Source organism: Bos indicus, chromosome 11, assembly GCF_029378745.1.
Source record: "Bos indicus isolate NIAB-ARS_2022 breed Sahiwal x Tharparkar chromosome 11, NIAB-ARS_B.indTharparkar_mat_pri_1.0, whole genome shotgun sequence".
Lineage (NCBI taxonomy): Eukaryota > Metazoa > Chordata > Mammalia > Artiodactyla > Bovidae > Bos > Bos indicus.
Genome location: NC_091770.1, coordinates 27803945 through 27822733, shown reverse-complemented (window position 1 = coordinate 27822733; position 18789 = coordinate 27803945). Strand labels below are relative to the sequence as shown.

General features: G+C 46.0%; 1 protein-coding gene across 4 annotated transcripts in view; it reads right to left on the bottom strand.

The window, feature by feature from the left end:
• Window positions 1–18317, bottom strand: part of PRKCE (protein kinase C epsilon) — a 542406-nt gene extending 524089 nt beyond the window's left edge. Inside the window, exons 1-2 of one of the 4 annotated variants that reach the window (XM_019970093.2) lie at window positions 18218–18317; window positions 16588–17130 (exon numbers count right to left, since the gene is read on the bottom strand). In XM_019970093.2, the coding sequence (XP_019825652.1) occupies window positions 16588–16935 (348 nt within the window). In that variant the 5' untranslated portion in view covers window positions 16936–17130; window positions 18218–18317. Of the gene's footprint in view, window positions 1–16587; window positions 17131–17341; window positions 17962–18217 lie in introns of those variants that run through there. The other 3 variants (XM_070798091.1, XM_070798090.1, XM_019970092.2) reach the window with 3 other exon arrangements.
• Window positions 18318–18789: the final 472 nt, after the last annotated feature.

Sequence of the window (18789 nt, the reverse complement as noted above, 5' to 3'; positions counted from 1 at the left end):
TGCTGATCCTTTCTGAATCACTGTCTTATCTGTCTTCCTCCCCTTTTCCCCTTAAAATAGTTGGCGTTATGTTTGTCTGTGCCCAGTCATATGATAAGCAGTGATAAAGACAAAAATTTTAAGAGCCAAGAAGGGATAAGGAAGCAAAGAAAAGGAGACATGTTCTCTTGCTTGTGGGGGTGGGCTTCCAAGACGCCTGTTTCCTAGAAACAGAGCCAGCAGATCAATTTTAAATCTTCAGCCCCAACAACTTGAGAGTGAGGCAGACTGTTTGGCTCAGAAACTCAAATGCTGCTTACCACTCAGTGTTATCAGGGACTTGGGGAGATAAGACCCACTTTAGTCCCTGCCAGGGGACAACCTCTATCCTCAGTTATCCCGTCTGTAAATTTCCCATGAAATGCCACATCCTTCCCCCAATTCCAAAGCAGTTCATCACTGCTTAACTCATGTGGGACAAGTTCCACTTTTCAGAGGTAGAGTAAATGAGTCTTTCAACCGCACAAGGCAAGCAGAGCAATAAGACTATTCCTGTTTGACAGCAGAGGAAACTGAAGTTCAGAGAGGTTACATTTCTTCTCCAAGGTCACACAGCTCATTAGTGGCAGAGCTGAGTTGATAAAGGACAAATAAGCCACTGTGAATACAGCATTTTGTGAATGTATGCTGGTCTCTAAGTGCTTGAAAGCAGACAGCAAATACAAAGTTGGCAAACCACTGTCACTTTCCTCGTCACTCATTATAATGAAAACTACCATCTATTTGAACATAACCCTCATATAAAAAGCAGCCCCACATGGAAGCCACCCTCTAACAAACAGAATCAAATCAGCTGGACTCTGACAACATCATAAGTCCCAAGCCACATAATCTACAATGTATATTTTTTATAATAGAATTAGAATAACAATAATAGCTAACATTTTTAAGTGCTTATCATGTGACAAGCAATTTTCTAAGCACTTTCCATGCATTATATGACTTATTCCAAACAACACAATTAGATATTACTGAGTTTATTTTACAGATGAAGCATCAAAGGCTCAGACAGGTTACCCAATTTGTCAAAAGGTCTCACAGCTGGTTCAGTGGTACAACCAGGATTAGAACCCACCTCCCTCTAATGCAAACCCTCTGCATTTAACCATGACACCACCTGCTTCAATGTGCAGTAGCTATGTTGCATCTTTCCCCCTTTTCTTAAAGTCAATATATATATAAAATAATAGGGTAAACTTGGGGTTGGGGGTCAGAGGGGTTTTATGGGACTCTCGGTACGGCCTTTCCAATTTTTCTATAAACCTAAAACTGTTCCAGAGCTTCCCTGTGGCTCAGTGGTAAAGAATCTGCCTGCCAAGCAGGAAACTTGGGTTCAATCCTTGGGTCGGGAAGATCCTCTGGAGAAGGAAATGGCAACCAACTCCAGTATTCTTGCCTGGGAAATCTCATGAACAGAGGAGCCTGGCAGGCTACAGGCCATGGGGTCACAAAAGAGTCAGACACAACTTAGTGACTAAACAACAGCAACAAAACTGCGCTAGAAAATAAAGTTGATTAATTTTTTAAATGCTGAATAAAAGTAAAAGATAAAAATCTTCCCAGTGTACCAGCACCCCCTCTTGCTTTTTTCTTTTTTAAAGCACATGCAGATGTGTGTGTGTTATTCTTTAAATATTACATTCTTTTCTGTCACAGGAGGAGACAGAACACTCAGAACAAGTATCTAAAGAGCATCTATTTTTTTAGGTAAATCTTACTGTATTTAATGTTAAAATGTTCCGACCCAGCAAGTATCTATTATATTCAAGGCAACATGCCAAACATTAACACAAAATGGCACGTGTTTTTCCTCTCCCCTGGGACCTTTGCTACCTCTGTAAGAGAACATAGGGAGTATGGGATCGTCTACGCTAGACAGCAATACTTGTAACCGGGGGGCACAAGTGGAAAATGTTACCAGGATTCCAAAGGCCAAAAGGTAGCCTGGAGAGTTCTAGAAACAATGCCCCAAAAAGGACAAGACTTGGCTGGGTGGTAAGACTAACCAAGGAAGACAGACTTGGGGGATCAGAGCACCATAAAACATCAGGCATGAAGGACAGAAACAAGCCCTCATGGAGGCAGTTCCCAGCACAGAGGATGTGGGATCCATTAAACGGGGCAGAGAGAGGGAGGGAACCATGCAGGGCTTTTAACGTCTAGCAGGATAATGGGGCTGGACTCTATCCTATAAGCTGCTGGGGTGGAGGGAGACTGTCCTTGGTTCTGAGCACCCAGAAAGGGGATTTAGTACCACTATACAACTCCCACACAAATCCTCTGGATTCCAGAGACCCAGACTAATAAAGATACAAAACCAGTTCTAACACTATCATCATGAGTTAGTGCTCAGGCACCTGGAACTTAAATGCTATCGTTTTCTCTAAGATGAAAAATAATATTAATGCTTTTCATAAACTAGGCAACTAAAGGTTGAGGCTGTTAAGTGAATTTTCACAAAGTCACAAAGCCACAAAAGAACCAGACCTCCTGCTCCTGGGTGAAGTCTAAAGAAAGACTTGAAGGAAGGAAAGGACTTCTCTGACTGAGGAGAAGAAAAAGGCAGTTTCTGAAAACTGATCCATAAAGAAGGGAAGATGAGCTATCTACCTCATTCAGTTTTGTTACTTCAATGCAAGTTATATAAAATGAAATCTGAGCTTAAAGACCAGGGTCTTAGAAAATTAACAAGTAAATGTTCCTTACAAGTATATAAGTATATACACAATCTTTTCAAAAGACTGGCTATTCTTCTACTCTTGGTAAGTAAGTAAGTGAAAGTCACTCAGTCGTGTCCGACTCTTTCAGACTCCATGGACTATGCAGTCCAAAGAATTCTCCAGGTCAGAATATTGGAGTGGGTAGCTGTTCCCTTCTCCAGGGGATCTTCCCAACCCAGGGATCAAACCCAGTTCTCCCGCATTGCAGGCAGATTCTTTACCAGCTGAGCCACCAGGGAAGCCCAAGAATACTGGAATGGGTAGCCTATCCCTTTCTCCACCGGATATTCCCGACCCGGGAATTGAACCGGGGTGTCCTGCGTTGCAGGTGGATTCTTTACCCGCTGAGTTAAAAGGGAAGCCCAGCAACTAAAATGTCTGGGTCAAAAGCAAAGTCCTACTCTCTAAGTGGAGAAGCTTTGGGTGCTGCCTATGAGCTGGGACAACAGAGCAGTCAGTGTGCACTGCATTGAAGGCTGGGTTTACAGAAGAGACACACAGTAGGGCAATGAAGGCAGTTGCCTTGGCCCAGAGAAATGGGGGTACACCTGAAAGTGAAAGTCGCTCAGTCGTGTCAGATTCTTTGCGACCCCATGGACGGTATAGTGCATGGAATTCTCTAGGCCAGAATACTGGAGTAGGTGGCCTTTCCTTTCTCCAGGAGGTCTTCCCAACCCAGGGATCGAACCCACGTCTCCTGCATTGAAGGTGGATTCTTTACCAACTGAGCCATGAGATGAGCCCTGGACCACAGCAAATCTGGCTGTTAAAAAACCTTCAAGACTCAGTTACTACATTAGGCCCACAAGCTAAGGAGGTGATGTTCAGATCAAAATGCAATGCTGTCTCTGCTTTTTAAAAAGGTAAGAGGGGGACTTCTCTGGTGGTCCAATGGCTAAGACTCTGCCCTTCCAATGCAGGGATGCAGGGGGTACAGGTTCGATCGCTGGTTGGGGAACTAAAATCCCACATGCTGTGTGGCATGGCCGAAAAAGCAAAAAGACAAGAGGGAGCAATGTGTTGGGAAGGTCCATCCATCAGGACCAAAGAGAGTCCAAGGGCAGGTCATCTATGTTACTGCAACTCCCACCAAGGGGGTCGCCTAAAGAAGGGCCAAGAGTGGGGTTCTAGTTCTGCATACATGGAATTAGCAAACCTCAAATTCCTGTTGCTAGCTCATTTCAGAGAGGGAGGGAAGTAGGGATTGAAAAAAGGTTTTGCTTAAGACTCCTTAGTTGAGTATTACTGAGCAAAATCTTAGGACAGAAGCACAATTTTACCTGTATCTGGTAATAAATATTAATTGCAGATATTTACCAATAATAATTAACTATTATGTTTTTAAATTTGCTAGAAGTTGGGTACTTTTATTGGTTTGGCTAACAAGTTCAGTCAGGTTTTTCCATAAGATGTTATGAAAAAATCTGAAGTTATTGGCTAATCTACTATGCTGCTGCTCCTGCTGCTGCTAAGTCACTTCAGTCGTGTTCGACTCTTCACGACCCCATGGACTGCAGCCTACCAGGCTCCTCTGCCCATGGGATTTTCCAGGCAAGAGTACTGGAGTGGGGTGCCATTGCCTTCTCCAAACCTACTATATTACTTATCTAATATTATAATAACTCTACAAGATAGCTGTTATTTCCCTTTTATAGATAATGAGACTGGTACAGAGAGGTTAAATAATTTTCCCAATAGCATGCAGCCAAAACTGATTAAACTAGAATTCAGTCTAGGATGGACTGACTCCAAAGACTACACTAGTTTTTAACGTTCATGAATTTGGACAAGCCACTACTCAATTACATGAAGGATGCTACAAAGCTATTCTTCATCTCTATTAAGTCTATCAAGAAACAAACAATAGAAAATTAACTGGAAATATGGCATAAGAGATTGAGGTTAGCCCTCTGGATAGATTTCCTTGATAATAAATAGTTCAATACATCATGAGAGATTTTGTCAACACTTTGCTCTGAGCAAAATTCCTGGAACATAGAAGGTATTCAACATATATTAGTATTTGTTGAATGGCTGGCTGGCTAGTTGGCTGGCAGGCTAGATGGATGGACAGATTAATGAATGAATACCAGGTTCTATGCACTGTTCCCTTTCTTTGGCTATCTCATTGTTTGAGTTTTGTGTGTATATTTTTTTTAGTGAAGCAATTATTTTTGGATTGCATTCTTACTTTAATCTCACTAATTTCTTGACTTCCCTCATAACCCAAAATGCTAGAAATGGCCTAACATTCTTTATGCTCTTCTTTCAACTTAGAGAGACTCCCTTGTCTATCTATTCAGATTCCATTTTCTACGAGGACTAGATCCAAATCTTGCCAAGAAGCCCCTGCCATCTATTAGAATCGACAGTGATTCCCTCTCTCCTTCAAAGTCCCACCGTTCTTTGACTTCACTGTTTCATAAAAGGGTATTACTTTTGAATCCCCAAATGACCCACTTGACGAAAGTCCATTCCTTCTTTTTTCTAACTATAATGCTTTACAAATTTGTCCACAAAACACTAGTTCTATGGTGCTAATAACATGTATATTTGACTCTGTAACATTTCCCAAATTCTTTGATCACAGCAACCTGAAAACATTACAAGACTCCAGTGTTTTGAAAAACACGCTAGCAAATACTGGCCGATCACATGCTCCATCCTTGCCAGCTGATTGATGATTCTATTAGCTTCCCAAAATGGCCTAAAGGCTCATCAGTCTGGAAGGCAGAGAGATGGATTCATAGACCCTGCATTCTATAAATTCTGCTTGCTTTATTTGTTTACAGAATATCTTTCAAATGGCTCAAGGATACAGAGAGAGGGCTCCATTTTAAAAATATTAATCAATGTGTTTTTGTGGGCCTTGAACACTAGGCAAAGAAGTGAGCTTTCAAAATGCATTTGTGCTTTTGATCACAACAAGAAAGAAAGATGAGAAGGGGAAAAAGCAGACACTGACAGTTTCTCAGAGGAGATGAGAGTTAGCTTCATGGAAAACAATAAAGATAAAATATTATCCTGCACTAGTTGAACATAGTCAAAGCCCCAGATGCAGAAAGCCAAGTCAGGACCATTGTTTACAGAGGCCTTACAAAGTCTCTAGCCCACGCTCTCCTGCTCTCATACATGCGGAATCTAAGGTCCAATGCTACTGCGTAATAGAAGTCATCTGACTCACCATTCAGTGAATTTCTCGGGGAAAGAAAAAGGTGTTAGTCAATCCAACCCTGAAGAGGTGAGGTTTAGGTGTCCCAAGACTCTGAAAGGCTTGTGAACAACTCTCCTTCTTAGTTGTAACTTTCCATACTAGTATATTTATGTTATTCTTTGATTAATATTGTATCTTCTACTAGACCATATACTCCATGAGATCAGGGATCAGCTTCAAAGTATTCAATGAATATTCGCTAACTGGCTGAAAGGATGGCTGGAACAATGAAGAAAGACTCCTCTTTGTCCACTGGTTAGAATCTTTTGTGAGTTCCACCATCTTTCTTTTCAGTACTGGACTGGAAGATGAGTTTCTAAGAGGTGCAGAATCTAAGTCAGCCTGATTAAAGAGCGCTGTCTATTTGAGACTCCAAATAGGCAGCCTTTTACTCAACCCACAGATGAGTGAGTACGTTAGCCTGCTCCTTCTGAGTGGCTCATATTCTGACTGGTGGGGAAGACGCCTGCTTAACATACTTAAGATGTAAGATACTTACATCTGAAAGACAATGGGCACCAAGAGGTGCTCTCATCTGAAAAAAACAAACACATTTATTCAAGAAGGTCATAAGCAAGCTCCAAGTCTATTTTTTCCTCAATAATTAATCACAGGTGCACCCACCTTGATTTTTCCAAATTCTTCTTGAATCTGATTATATCCGGAACTTGGGACAATAGCTCAATGAGCTTATTCCTTGCGGGCAAAGGAAAGTGACCTGTCTGAGACTTCAAGGTGAGGTTGACAGGACCAGGACGGGAGATGAGGCCCTCCCTAGGTCTTCATTCCTGAACTTGGATCTGGTGACAGGCTTGTGACCCTCCTCCTCCCAGGCAATAGATACTACAGAGATCAATCAAACTCTGTCCGGAATTTCCATTCTGTTTAGAGGTCGGCAAAGTTCAAAGACAATAGTCTGTCCCTGTCCCCTCTGTTCTCCCAGCACAATGCAGACTTCTGCCCACTTTTCATGAGTTACTGCCAGAAAATTAGATTTCAAACAGGTGCAGCCTGCTGATTAGCATTATAATAGATTGTAATTACTTAACAAGCCCGTATATACCCAGAGGGACTTGGAGAGAAACACAATGTTTTGCCAAATGTAGCTTTTATTTATGTAAAATACTGCAGGCCTGCTCCAGAGTTCCAAGTGAAGACTCTGGAAGCTTTGTCTGCATGTGTTTCAATGAGCTCTGAGTTCAACCACGAGAACGTAAAATTTCACTTCTCTTCTCGTTGCTGCCAATTACAAAAGGTGTTGTCTCTAAAGCCCTTAGGAGAATTTGAACTTGATTTTAAACTCTGCAAAGGGAGAACAAGTGGATCTTTTCTTTCTCCCCCTATCACAGCACTCTGCAGGGGTCCTCAGTACCCAGAGGGTACACAATTCCGTCCTTCAGAAACCTCAGACCATCATTTTGCTCTGTAATGGTTATTTGGCATTTGGAACCTTTATTTTTTTTGTGACAGTTCCCACTTGTAAAAATGGTTTGACAAAGACCTACTGTATAGCACAAGAAATTATATCTATATCTTATAATAACCTATAATGGAAAAGAATCTGAAAAAGAATATATATAAAACTGAATAAATCTGCTGTACACCTGAAACTAATACAACACTGGAAATCAACTATACTTCAAATAAATAAATAATGCTTTGAGCTTTTACAATGTGTGTGTGTGTGTGTATATATATATATATACACACACACAGTAAACCATCATATTGTACACGCTAAAAGTATACAATTTTTATTTGTCAATTATGCTTCCCTGGTGGCTCAGATGGTAAAGAATCTTCCTGCAATGCAGGAGTCCTGGGTTGGGAAGATCCCCTGAAGAAGGGAATGGCAACCCACTCCAGTATTCTTGCCTGGAGAATCCTCATGGACAGAGGCGCCTGGTGGACTACAGTCCATGGAGTTGCAAAGAGTTAGACACAACTGAGCAAATTTCACACACACACACACTTCAGCAGGCTGAGGAAAAAAATCGAAAAGGAAAAAAGAAACCTCACACCTGATGGAGACGCTTCAGCTTGGTGCAAACTGCCTCATGGAAATAATACAGCATTCTCTCATAAAAACACCTTCCAGGATCCCATAGATTTTTATAAAATAAAATATCCCTTTCTTCTACCATTTCCTTACTTCTTTCAACCATACAGAAAGATTGATTAAGGAATTCACTCACCTGCTTATCCTACTGGTCTTCCCAACTCGATTCCTGCTCTTCCGAGTCAGGAATGATACTATCCACCACTTTGTCTTCCCAAGCCCCCACTGTCTACCACAACACTAGACCACAGTCGATGCTAGGGGAATACACCTTTGTTTGATTAAAAGCTTTCTTTAATTCAACAATGTGCCAGGAATTGAGTACCAAGATCAGAGCGGTGAATAACAACCTCTGCATTTATCTAACCTCTGTTCTTGTGTTCGAGATAATCAATGAGGATAGGCAAATATATACTTTATAAGACAGATAAGAGCTAAAAAGTAAAAATAAAGCAAGAAAAGAGCATATAAAGTGTCAAGGAGAAGGGTAAAAGTTTAGATGAGATTGCCAGAAAAGGCCTTACTGAGACTGTACCAATAATATTTGAGTAAAGATTTAAACTATGAGTGTATCTGAGGAAGGAATGTTCTAGAAAGATGGAATAGCAGGTGCAAAGAACACAGTAACTATACGGGTACAAGTGGGTGAATATGACTGGGAGAGAACCAAACAGGTGAGGAATACTTGGTGATGGGGTCATAGAGGTTGTAACCGGAGGCCTGGACATGGTGGCCTTACAGATGGTGATAAGGACTTGGGTTTTTACCCTGAGAAGTTTGTGAGCAGAGTGACATGATCTGATAGAGTTGGGGTAGGGGGCGGGAGCCAGTTAGAAGTTGAAATAATCTTGGTGTGAGACGGCTGGGACTTAGGCCAGAGCAGCGTCAGCAGAGGTATGGAAAGATGATCAGACTTGAGACTTATTTTGAAGGCAGAGAAAACAGACACTGCTGAGGGATTGCATATGGAGTGGATGAGAATGCGAGGTGTCAGGAATGGCCTGGGCAATTGGAAGGGTGGAATTGCTATTTCTTGAGATGAGGAAAATTATGAAATGCTTAAAATGGGGAGAGGAGACATCACATATACAATTTGGGGCATAATTGAGTTTGAGATGCCCTTTACACAATCAAATGGCCATGACAAGAAGGCAGTCACCTATACGAGTTCTGAATATCAACAGCAGATATGGGATGGAATTAGGAACTTAAGAGACAACAGCATTGGGAATTATTTAAATTCATGAAACTAGATTATTCAGTACAGCAAAACCAAAACAGAAGCTCCCAAATATCCCTATTTCCAATTAATCATATACTTCAATAAATACTTAACCTTTGACTTCAGCAGCCACAGTTCTAGACTTTCCAAAACAATTTCATTTCAAGTAATTCTATTATTAAATTTCCAAAAAGCCAATTGTTAAGTATAACTAAGTTAACATTATTTTTAGACAATGTGAGACTTCTCATATAAATACATTTTATATGTATATTTTTAGACCATGTGAGACTTCTCATATAAATACAAAGGGAAAAATATCTTTCACTGGACCATATGTTCTGATTTAAGATTCTAAAACTATGAACACATACACACAACCCATTAAATATTAATAAAACTGTTAGAACATACAGTAGCCTGACCCCTTGCTAAGAACTTTACACAGATTCCCTTATGTCTCACAACAACCCTAAGAGGTAAGAACTATTATATTTCCATTGTACAAAGGAAGAAACAGATTTCAAGAGTGTAAGTCACGTGCCCAAAGACATACAGCTAGTGAGTGATCCAGGCATCCTGCAATTAGAGCTCATGGATTCAGGGCAAGAGGCCTACTGAGGAGCTAGGGAGCTGAGGGTCTCAAATATTCATTAAATCTGCTGCCGGTCAGACAAGCAGCCAAGGCCCGACAGCATATGAGGCCCGTGGCCCTTTAACTTCAGGGCCCACTGTCAAACAGTGTTCTGTGGGAGCACTGGGGCAAGAATTGCATTGTTAAATAACCAATTACGTACCATGGGAAGCAATGTTTCCTTAGATATTAAGTATAGGCTTTTCCCGGTGACTCCATGGTAAAGACTCCACCTGCCAATGCAGGAAGTGGATTCGATCCCTGGGTGGGGAAGATTCCCTAGAGGAGGGCATAGCAACCCACTCCAGTATTCTTGCCTGGGAAGTCCCATGGACAGAGAAGCCTGGCGGGCTGCAGTCTACGGGGTAGCAAAGAGTCAGACAAGATCAGCGACTAAACAAAAACAACAGCAATATAGGGGTCAGTAGGGAATCAGCAGGGAGATACTTGGAGCCCCAGTTGCTGGGAGAGTTCAAGGCATAGGTGCCCACAAAGTGGGTGTGGACTCTTCCCAGTCCTTCCACACTGCTTTCCGGACAATCCCACCTCACTCTGTCTAAATGATAAGAGAGGTCTCAGAGATCCTCTGAGAGATTGCCTTACAAAATCCCTGAAGACAGAGATGGGCCTTTAAGCTGTTTATACCCACATGTGCTCAGGCCACTACCAGAACAGATCTGAGCAATTTCCTGGGGTAATTTCACCAGAACACGGGTATGTCCTCAGGCTCTGTCCAGGGCATAGCATCTGGGCCACTAGGCCCCTCTCCTTGGCTTCTGCATTGGAAGATTCTCCCCAAGGGCTTTGGGGTCCAGGGGGTACCCCATCCCCCTGAACCCAACCTCTCCAAAAGGGGCATCAGCCTATCTCCCAGTGTCAGCAGGGTGGGATAATTTTTTTTTTTTTTGCCACTTTATTTTTTTAATTGAAGGATAATTGCTTTACAGAATCTTGTGGTTTTCTGTCAAACATCAACAAGAATCAGCCATTGGTACACCCATGTCCCGTCCCACCCATCTCTCTCCCCATCCCACCTTTCTAGATTGTCAGAGTCCCTGTTTGAGTTTCCTGAGTCATATAGCAAATTCCCATTGGCTATCTATTTTACATATGGTAAATTTCCATGCTACTTTCTCTATACATCTCACCCTCTCACTACTCCCTTCAATTTTTAAGATTCTTTTTTCATGTGGACCATTTTTAATGGCCTCTACAGAATTTGCTACAATATCGCTCCTGTTGTTTATGTTCTGGTATTCTGGCTATGAGGCATGTAAGATATAGCTCCCCAACCAGGGATCAAACCCACACCCCCTGCATTGGAAGCAGAAGTCTTAAAGACTGGACCACCATGGACGTTCCATGGTTGGGATAGTTTTGAGAGACCCTGTCAATGGGCTACTTTGGAAAAATGAAACAGAATCATGAGTGCCCCATTCCTTGCCAAATGAGACTCCCCGAATGAAAAACATTTTGGAGGCTATGAAAAACTGGCTTCCTTAGGTCCTGTATAATATTCAGACCAATAAAGACCCCTCTCTAGGGCCTAGCCATGGTAGGTTTAGGGGGACATAACAACAATAGCTACAGTGGTTAAACATTCACAGAGCCCTTGGCTGATGTGCTTTACCTGGTCCTTCCATCCCCAGGACAAGCCCGTTGCATTACAGGTGGGAACGTGTCCCACTGCCCACGTCTTACAGAGGCAGAAACAGAAACACAGTTTAAATGGCTCCCTAAAGGTCTCACAAGTGGTTGGTAATAGAGATGAGATTCAAGCCCAAGCAGCCGGGCTCCAGAGCTCTGCCCTCAGGTGCTCCACCAAACCACCTGTCAGAAAATGACTTTCTGTCATTGCCACTGTGATGAGGGCCTCTTCTGTAGCATGAAGCATGGGAGCAACACCAACCAAAGATAACTTCAGAGTCTGGGGACAGGAAGGAGAGAACTGAGCAAAGGATATAGCGAGCAGACTCCAGAGTGTGACAGGACGAGACAATTGTAACCCACATGCTGTACCCGCCCTCTCTGCCATCCTCCTGCTCCCCTAGTACCCCACCATCTGTCCTAAATGCGAGTGCTGCTCCACCAGCATCCATTCAGGAATCCTAATGCTTCTAGTTTACCCAATCCTGCTTACAAATCTTGCTTTATCCATTTATCCAGGTGGGCCAGGCAAGAATACTGGAGTGGATTGCTGTTTCCTTCTCCAGGGGATCTCCCCAACGCAGGAGTCAAACCTGGGTCTCCTTCATTGCAGGCAGATTCTTTACCAACTGAGCTACTGGGAATTATACAAGTCTATTCACGGGTGAAGAAGAGGGGGTTACAAATTGAGAGAGTAGCACTGATATATATACACTCAGTTCAGTTCAGTCGCTCAGTCGTGTCTGACTCTTTGCGACCCCATGAATTGCAGCAGGCCAGGCCTCCCTGTCCATCACCAACTCCTGGAGTTCACTCAAACTCACGTCCATCGAGTCAGTGATGCCATCCAGCCATCTCATCCTCTGTCGTCCCCTTCTCCTCCTGCCCCCGATCCCTCCCAGCATCAGCGTCTACCATATGTAAAATAGATAACTGCTGTTTGGGCACAGGGATCTCAAGCCGGCGCTGTAACAGCTTAGAGGGGTGGGGAGGAGGTTCAAGGGGGAGGGGGCATATGTGTACTTGTGGCTGATTCACGTGGTTGTATGGCAGAAGTCAATACAATATCGCAAAACAATTGTCCTCCAATTAAAAATAAATTTTAAAAAATTAGACAATTAAATTTTAAAAAACAAATCTATTCAAAAATCTCAGGACATTTCTATGCACAAGATCTTGGTATATTCATTATCTGAAGCCTTCCCCTGCCTGCAGTTTCTATTCTAATTCAGTGTTTCTCAAGGTATGGGCTGGTCAGAATCTCCAGAACAGCTTGTTCTAAATGAGAATTCTGTCCTAAACAACAGAATGGAAAGCTCTGAAAGTGGGGCAGGAGGACCTGGATTTTTAATGACCCCACCCAGTGACTCTTGCACACTGAAGTCTGAGGAGAGTTATCACCTCTAACAGTTTTGGGGAAGTGAGCTACAGCAATTGTGTTTCATGGGATTCTGCTCTGAGTACAGGTGAAATCTGCCCATCTCTATGCAATGAGCTTTCTCTAAAGCAACCCCTTTTGTCACCATAACAGGTATGTCTCTCATTGTCTGGGGAATAACAATCTCAGTCTGGTTTTAAACATTCTAGAATCCACCTCAATTTTCCAAACTTTATCCCACGGTTTCCAAGGGGTGGAATCATTAGCCCCCATAGTACTAATGATTTTAAGAGGCACCTGAGGTAAGCTTTTCATTTTCATTTAGAGACAAACGTTTAGTTTAATGTCAATAAAGAAAAACTGTAACTACCATATCCAAACCTGTCATTTCACAAATACTGGGGCTTAAGTGGGAAATCAAAGAGCTACTGTTTTAAAATATTAAGTAAATCCATCATAGCACTGGCAGTACTCAGATAAAAGTCTTAAATTTGGGGAGCCTCACCTTCGGTCCTCTCCTGACAGGCGCCCTCAGTTTCAGCCATGCGTTTCTGACCCAGGCACGCTCCGCCTTTACTCCAGCATGTCTGTGCCCATGGAACACTGTCTTCTCCCATAAACACCTCTTTAAATGTTACCCATCGTTTCACCCCCAATTCAAGTCTCCTTCCAGGAACCTCTGGACTCTTCCAGCCATCCCAGCATACTCCCTTTTGGAACTCCTGTAACATACTTAAGGTACCACTAATTTAGAGCCTAACTGCTACTTAAGGGTCTATGAGTATTCAGTGTTATTTCCCTAGTGAAATGAAGCCTCCTGAGAGTAACCCATGGTCTCTTTCACTCCTGGATTACCCAAAGAGCTAAATGTTCCTGGCTGGATCTGAGTGCAAAACAGAACTCAGTGAATACCTGGGAATTCATCACGCAGCTGAATGAAATGTTCCACAGTGATGAGAAAGGTGGCTGTTGCATGCCCTCTGCATCTCCTTACTCCAGGCCAGATTTCTCAGCCACACCTCTTCATTACTGCCAGGTGAAGAGCGCAGAGGCTGGAGCCCAGGAAATTCTACCCAGAGGTGTGATTCTGTGGGTGTCCCCTGGCTGACAGGGATGGGAAAGGTGACCTTAGCCATCCCAGGTACAACCTGTCTGCTTCCACAGTCCAGTCACGTCTGCTGCTGCGTCCTCACCCTCAGTTGGAAGAACCAGTGCGGCCGGACCATCCTCATGAAAACAATTCCAGACAACAGAACCAGCTCCACTACTTGATTCATCCATCCTGTGACTCTGGCCTTTCTGTATCTCAAGTTTTTTAATCTACCAACACCTAATTCACACTTGTTCACTTTCATGCATTGGAGAAGGAAATGGCAACCCATGCTAGTATTCTTGCCTGGAGAATCCCAGGGACGGGGGAGCCTGGTAGGCTGCTGTCTACGGGGTCGCACAGAGTCGGACATGACTGAAGTGACTTAGCATAGCATAGCATAAGGCAAAAGAGACACTGATTCTGAAAGCACTTTAAATTATCATGTACAATAAAAACATCAGGGTCACAGCACATGAATCTGCAGGAAGACTTAGACTAGGAGACCAGAGGGCCTAGTTCTCCACTGAGCAAGCTGTGAGCAATAGGAGCTGTGGTCCCTCCTTCCAACCCTGCCCCGTCTGCTTGTCTTGTGACCTCAGGAACCCACTTAGCTGCTCTGGGACTCAGCATCCTTGGCTGTGAAAACTGCCTATCACTAGTGATCCAGTCCAGGGCCAAGTCCAATGTGAATCTGAGTACCTCAGAGAGTGACAGACGACCAAGACTAGTGTCCAGTGCATACTTCACTGGACATGCTCCAAAGTGAGGATCATGAGCCAATGTACCCAGGATTTGGGTGGGCCCCGGCAAAGCATCATCAGAGACACTCAGACACCTTTCCCTCCAGCTAGCATCTGTTTTGTGGAGAAAAGCAGACGTGCTGTTCACCCTACCTGCTCTCCGCCTCACTGTCCAACTCCATCTGAATACACGGCAAAAAGCCTCATTTCCTCACTACCATAGTCATATTTTTTTCTTCCCCTTCCTGTCCTAAAACAACAACTTGAAAACCACAGATTTTGGTGTTAAGATCTGGCTTTGAAATTAGTTATCCCTTCAGCTCCCCCTCAGAGATGCACCACTTTCATGGGTGAAAGGACTGAAGGCCAGTGGACAGGAAATGGGAAATGAGTGGGAACTCCGGTGGTGGGAGGGGGGCAGTGGCCAGGGCCATTGGTGAACTGGAATGGAATGGAATGACACTGTGTTCTTTGGGATTCCATAAAGGTTTGCCTGCTTCCCAAAGTGTAAGCCACAAATCTCCCAGGGTTGTACTTGGTGTGGTTTGTTGGAGCTTCCTTGTAAGCCCTGTAACCATGGTTTCGGGCAGACTACATCACAGCCAGGAGCATCAAGGGGAGACGAAAAGCTTTTTCCTATTTTCCCAGAAGATTCCATCTCCTTAAAAAAAGTGTGTGTATATATACATATATGTGGGTAGGTATATATATATATATATGTATGTATGTATGTATGTACGTATTTATATGTAAGGTGATATGCCAAGGTGATTCATGTGCAACCTTTGACCATAGGACATCATGAAGTTATTTGTTTTCAATAATTAAACATCTCTCCACGAGGATCAGGTATTCTCTGCGTAGACCAAAGAACCCTAAAACCATATACACCCAGAGTCACATCTGTTCTCCCTGGAAACATGTAACAAATATAAAAATAAAGAAAATCATTTCCTAATTTAACACCTTCCCTCTAAAAAAGAGCTAAAACAAGGTTGCTTCTCCCTGTTTCTCTGAGTGCCAAGGTTCAATGCATTTGGTTTAGAGTGTGTGCACAAGGCCTATTACCAAGCCCCTAATATTTTGACAGTGTAATCAATTAACTTGGTCTCAAAAATAGTATCTCATGGCACAGTGTCTTGAGAATCAAAACAGGGAAACATGTAACTTTAAGTCGGATTCAAAGCACTGACTGCCAATTAATCACAAGCCGAACCGTTTGTAGAATACAGTGCTAGTTCCGGATGGATGGACAATGCATTGGGCAAACCCAGCTCGGCCCATGTTTCTGGGACCCTGGAGGGGACTAGAGAAGACATTTTTCTCTCCGCATGTCAGAAGATAAGCTAACTGCCAGACAACAGAATAGAAATGAGCCAGCTTCATCCCGGAGGGAAAAATAAAACAGCTCCTCACTCGGCTACTCAGGACAAAGCCAGAACGTGCAAGAAGCCTTCAGCGTAGGGCTCCACGTGCCTCTCCAAGGACTGAGGAACCCACCCACACACAACCAGCCCACCACGCTCCTGGCGGAAGGAGCCGGCTTCTCCGCCAACCTTCAGCACCAGCAGTTTGGGGTTCCCAGCTTTCTAAGTCCCTGTAGCGCCCGCTGTCTGGACAGGGCAGAGGACCTTACCCTCTTTCCAAGACTCATCTTCCATGCCCCAGTGGCTACTTCTCCCCAACTACTAAGTGGAATGTGCTTCCCCAAGGTAATTGAGACACACACACACACCCCAAATGGCACTAAATCCCTGAGCCCCACGACCAAAGCCAAGGTCGTGAGTTCTGCCCCTGGAACCCCACAGCCTGGTTCCTGGACCAGGAGGCGCCCAACTCACCCAGTCCTCGAAGTGACGGCTCCCGTTCTGCAGCAGCTCCTCAAACTGGATGGTGCAGTTGGCCACGAAGTCATCGTAGCCGATGGGGGCATCGTGGAAGACAGCCAACTCGATCTTGCGCCCGTTGCACACATCAGTGACGAACTCGTCGTGCCAGGCCGGGCTGTTGGTCTTCTGCTTGGTGGCCGTTTGGCCGATGCGCGAGTCGTCCACGTTGAGGGCGATGTAGGGGTCGAGAAGGAAAGTCTGCGGCCGGGGTCCCACCGCATGGCGCAGCGACCAGGCTGTGGGTTTCAAGCTCACGGCCTCGCAGATTTTGATCTTAAGAAGGCCATTGAACACTACCATGGTCGGGGCGGGGAGTGGGGGCCGGGGTCACTCCGTCCGCCCAGAGGGCAGGAACGAAGAACCGACGCCGCGGCGCTCCGAGCACGGGACTCTTGGGTCCCCTCTCGCCCCACCCCACACTCTCCCTACACCTTGTAGTGTTGCGCCCTGGCGCGGGCGATTCTCAGCCAGTGCATGTATTTCCTCGCCGGGTTCCTAACGGAAAACAAGGAGGGGGGAGAGCTGGGGGACGTCCGTGTTTGGAGAAGTCTCTCCCCCCGCCCCCCCCCCCCCCCCAGCAGCACCTCCAGAAGAGGAGACGAGCTATCGGCTCCGCTGCAAAAGCCGCGGGGGCTGTCTCGTCGCCTCGCTGGCTCTCCGGGTCGGGGCTGCGGGGAAGTGGGCGCCGAGCCGGGCGCTTACCTACCTTTCCGAAACATAATCCCCGGGAAATTTCGACTCCAGGAGGGGGAGGGGGCGGTGAGACGGGGCGGGGACCAGAACGGGGGCGCAGATTTCCACCCGGATCCTCTTCGCACACCCAGCGCCTGCCTCTGACCGCGCGGGGCGGGGTATGGACCCAGGGATGTGCAGTCTACCCGGAGGGATGCATGTCCAGAGGAAATGGTCCTCCTCGGAGCCAAATTTAAAAAAAAAAAAAAATCCACAAGCCACAGGGCCAGCCCGGCCGCCTCCTCCTGGGCGAAGCCGCGCCGCGCCGCAGTCGGCGATCGGGAGGCGCCAGGAGTCGGGAATCTCACATCCGCGCGGGCTCGAGAGTCGGGGTGGCCGCGGCTCCGGCTGGGGCGCAGGCCGGCACCGGGCGGTGCGCAGCGCGGCGGGGCCGGGACTGCGACTCGGCGCGGCCCCACCTCCCGGGCGCCGGCGCCCGCCCGCCGCGCTCCCCGCGTCCCGGCTTTCAGCTGCCGCTCGCTCGCTGCCCGCCCGCTCTCCCCCTCGGTCTCTTCTCCCTCCGTCGGTGTGCGAGCGAGTCTCCCTCCCTCTAATGCAGGAAATGCGCAAAAGACGTCAGTGTGTGTGTGTGTGTGTGTGTGTGTGAGTGTGTGTGTGTGTGTGTGTGCACGCGCGCGCCCGCGCGCGCCCTGGTGTTTGGGGAAATAGAAAGTTTTGCCGGTTGGGGGAGCAATACGGGAAAAGTGAGCCCAGCAGAGGACTGTCGAGAACTGGCGAGCCTTTCGGGGTCGCGGCGGCCGGCGGGGGAGCAGGACTGGGACCCCGCGCGGGACCCGGGGGAGTGGCGGCCTTGGGGGCGGGGGGATGCGGGTCCGCTGGCTGTGGATACCTGGTCTGTGGTCTCCCGCAGGAGACTAGAGGGCCACGCATCTTTCCAGGCTCTGCGGCCAGCACTGTCTTTTACAGCCGGGAGCGGAGAGGTGGCAGGGGTCGCGCTGCTGCAGAGGACTCGAGACCCTCCCTCGGCCCCACCCCTACTCTGACCGTGGCTGGCCAGGGCAGCTTGCGGGAGTATTGGTCGGTCTGTCTGTCATTCTGTCCGGAGACGCTCTGCTCTGCGGTGGTGGGGGAAGGGGGGAAGGGAGGGGCGTGCAAGGCTCTGTGTGAGTTTTAAAACACTTATTCTTTCTTCCCTTTCTTTGGGGGCACTCTCCCTTTTGGGGGTCTGTCCCAAACTTCTCGGGCTGCGAGAACTTGTTGGCAAGAGAAAGCTTAGTAACACCCCGGCTCGGTTCGTGTGTTTGTTTATATTTTACAAAGTGACTTCATATTTACTCTAGACTTTGCCTGTGCCCTTTGGGGGGGGACAGGGTTCTGATCAGCGCGCTGACAGCGGCCGTCCCAGCTGCGCGAAAACGGGGCGCGTCCTCCGGCGGGGACTGGGGGTTGTGGGCTGTGTCC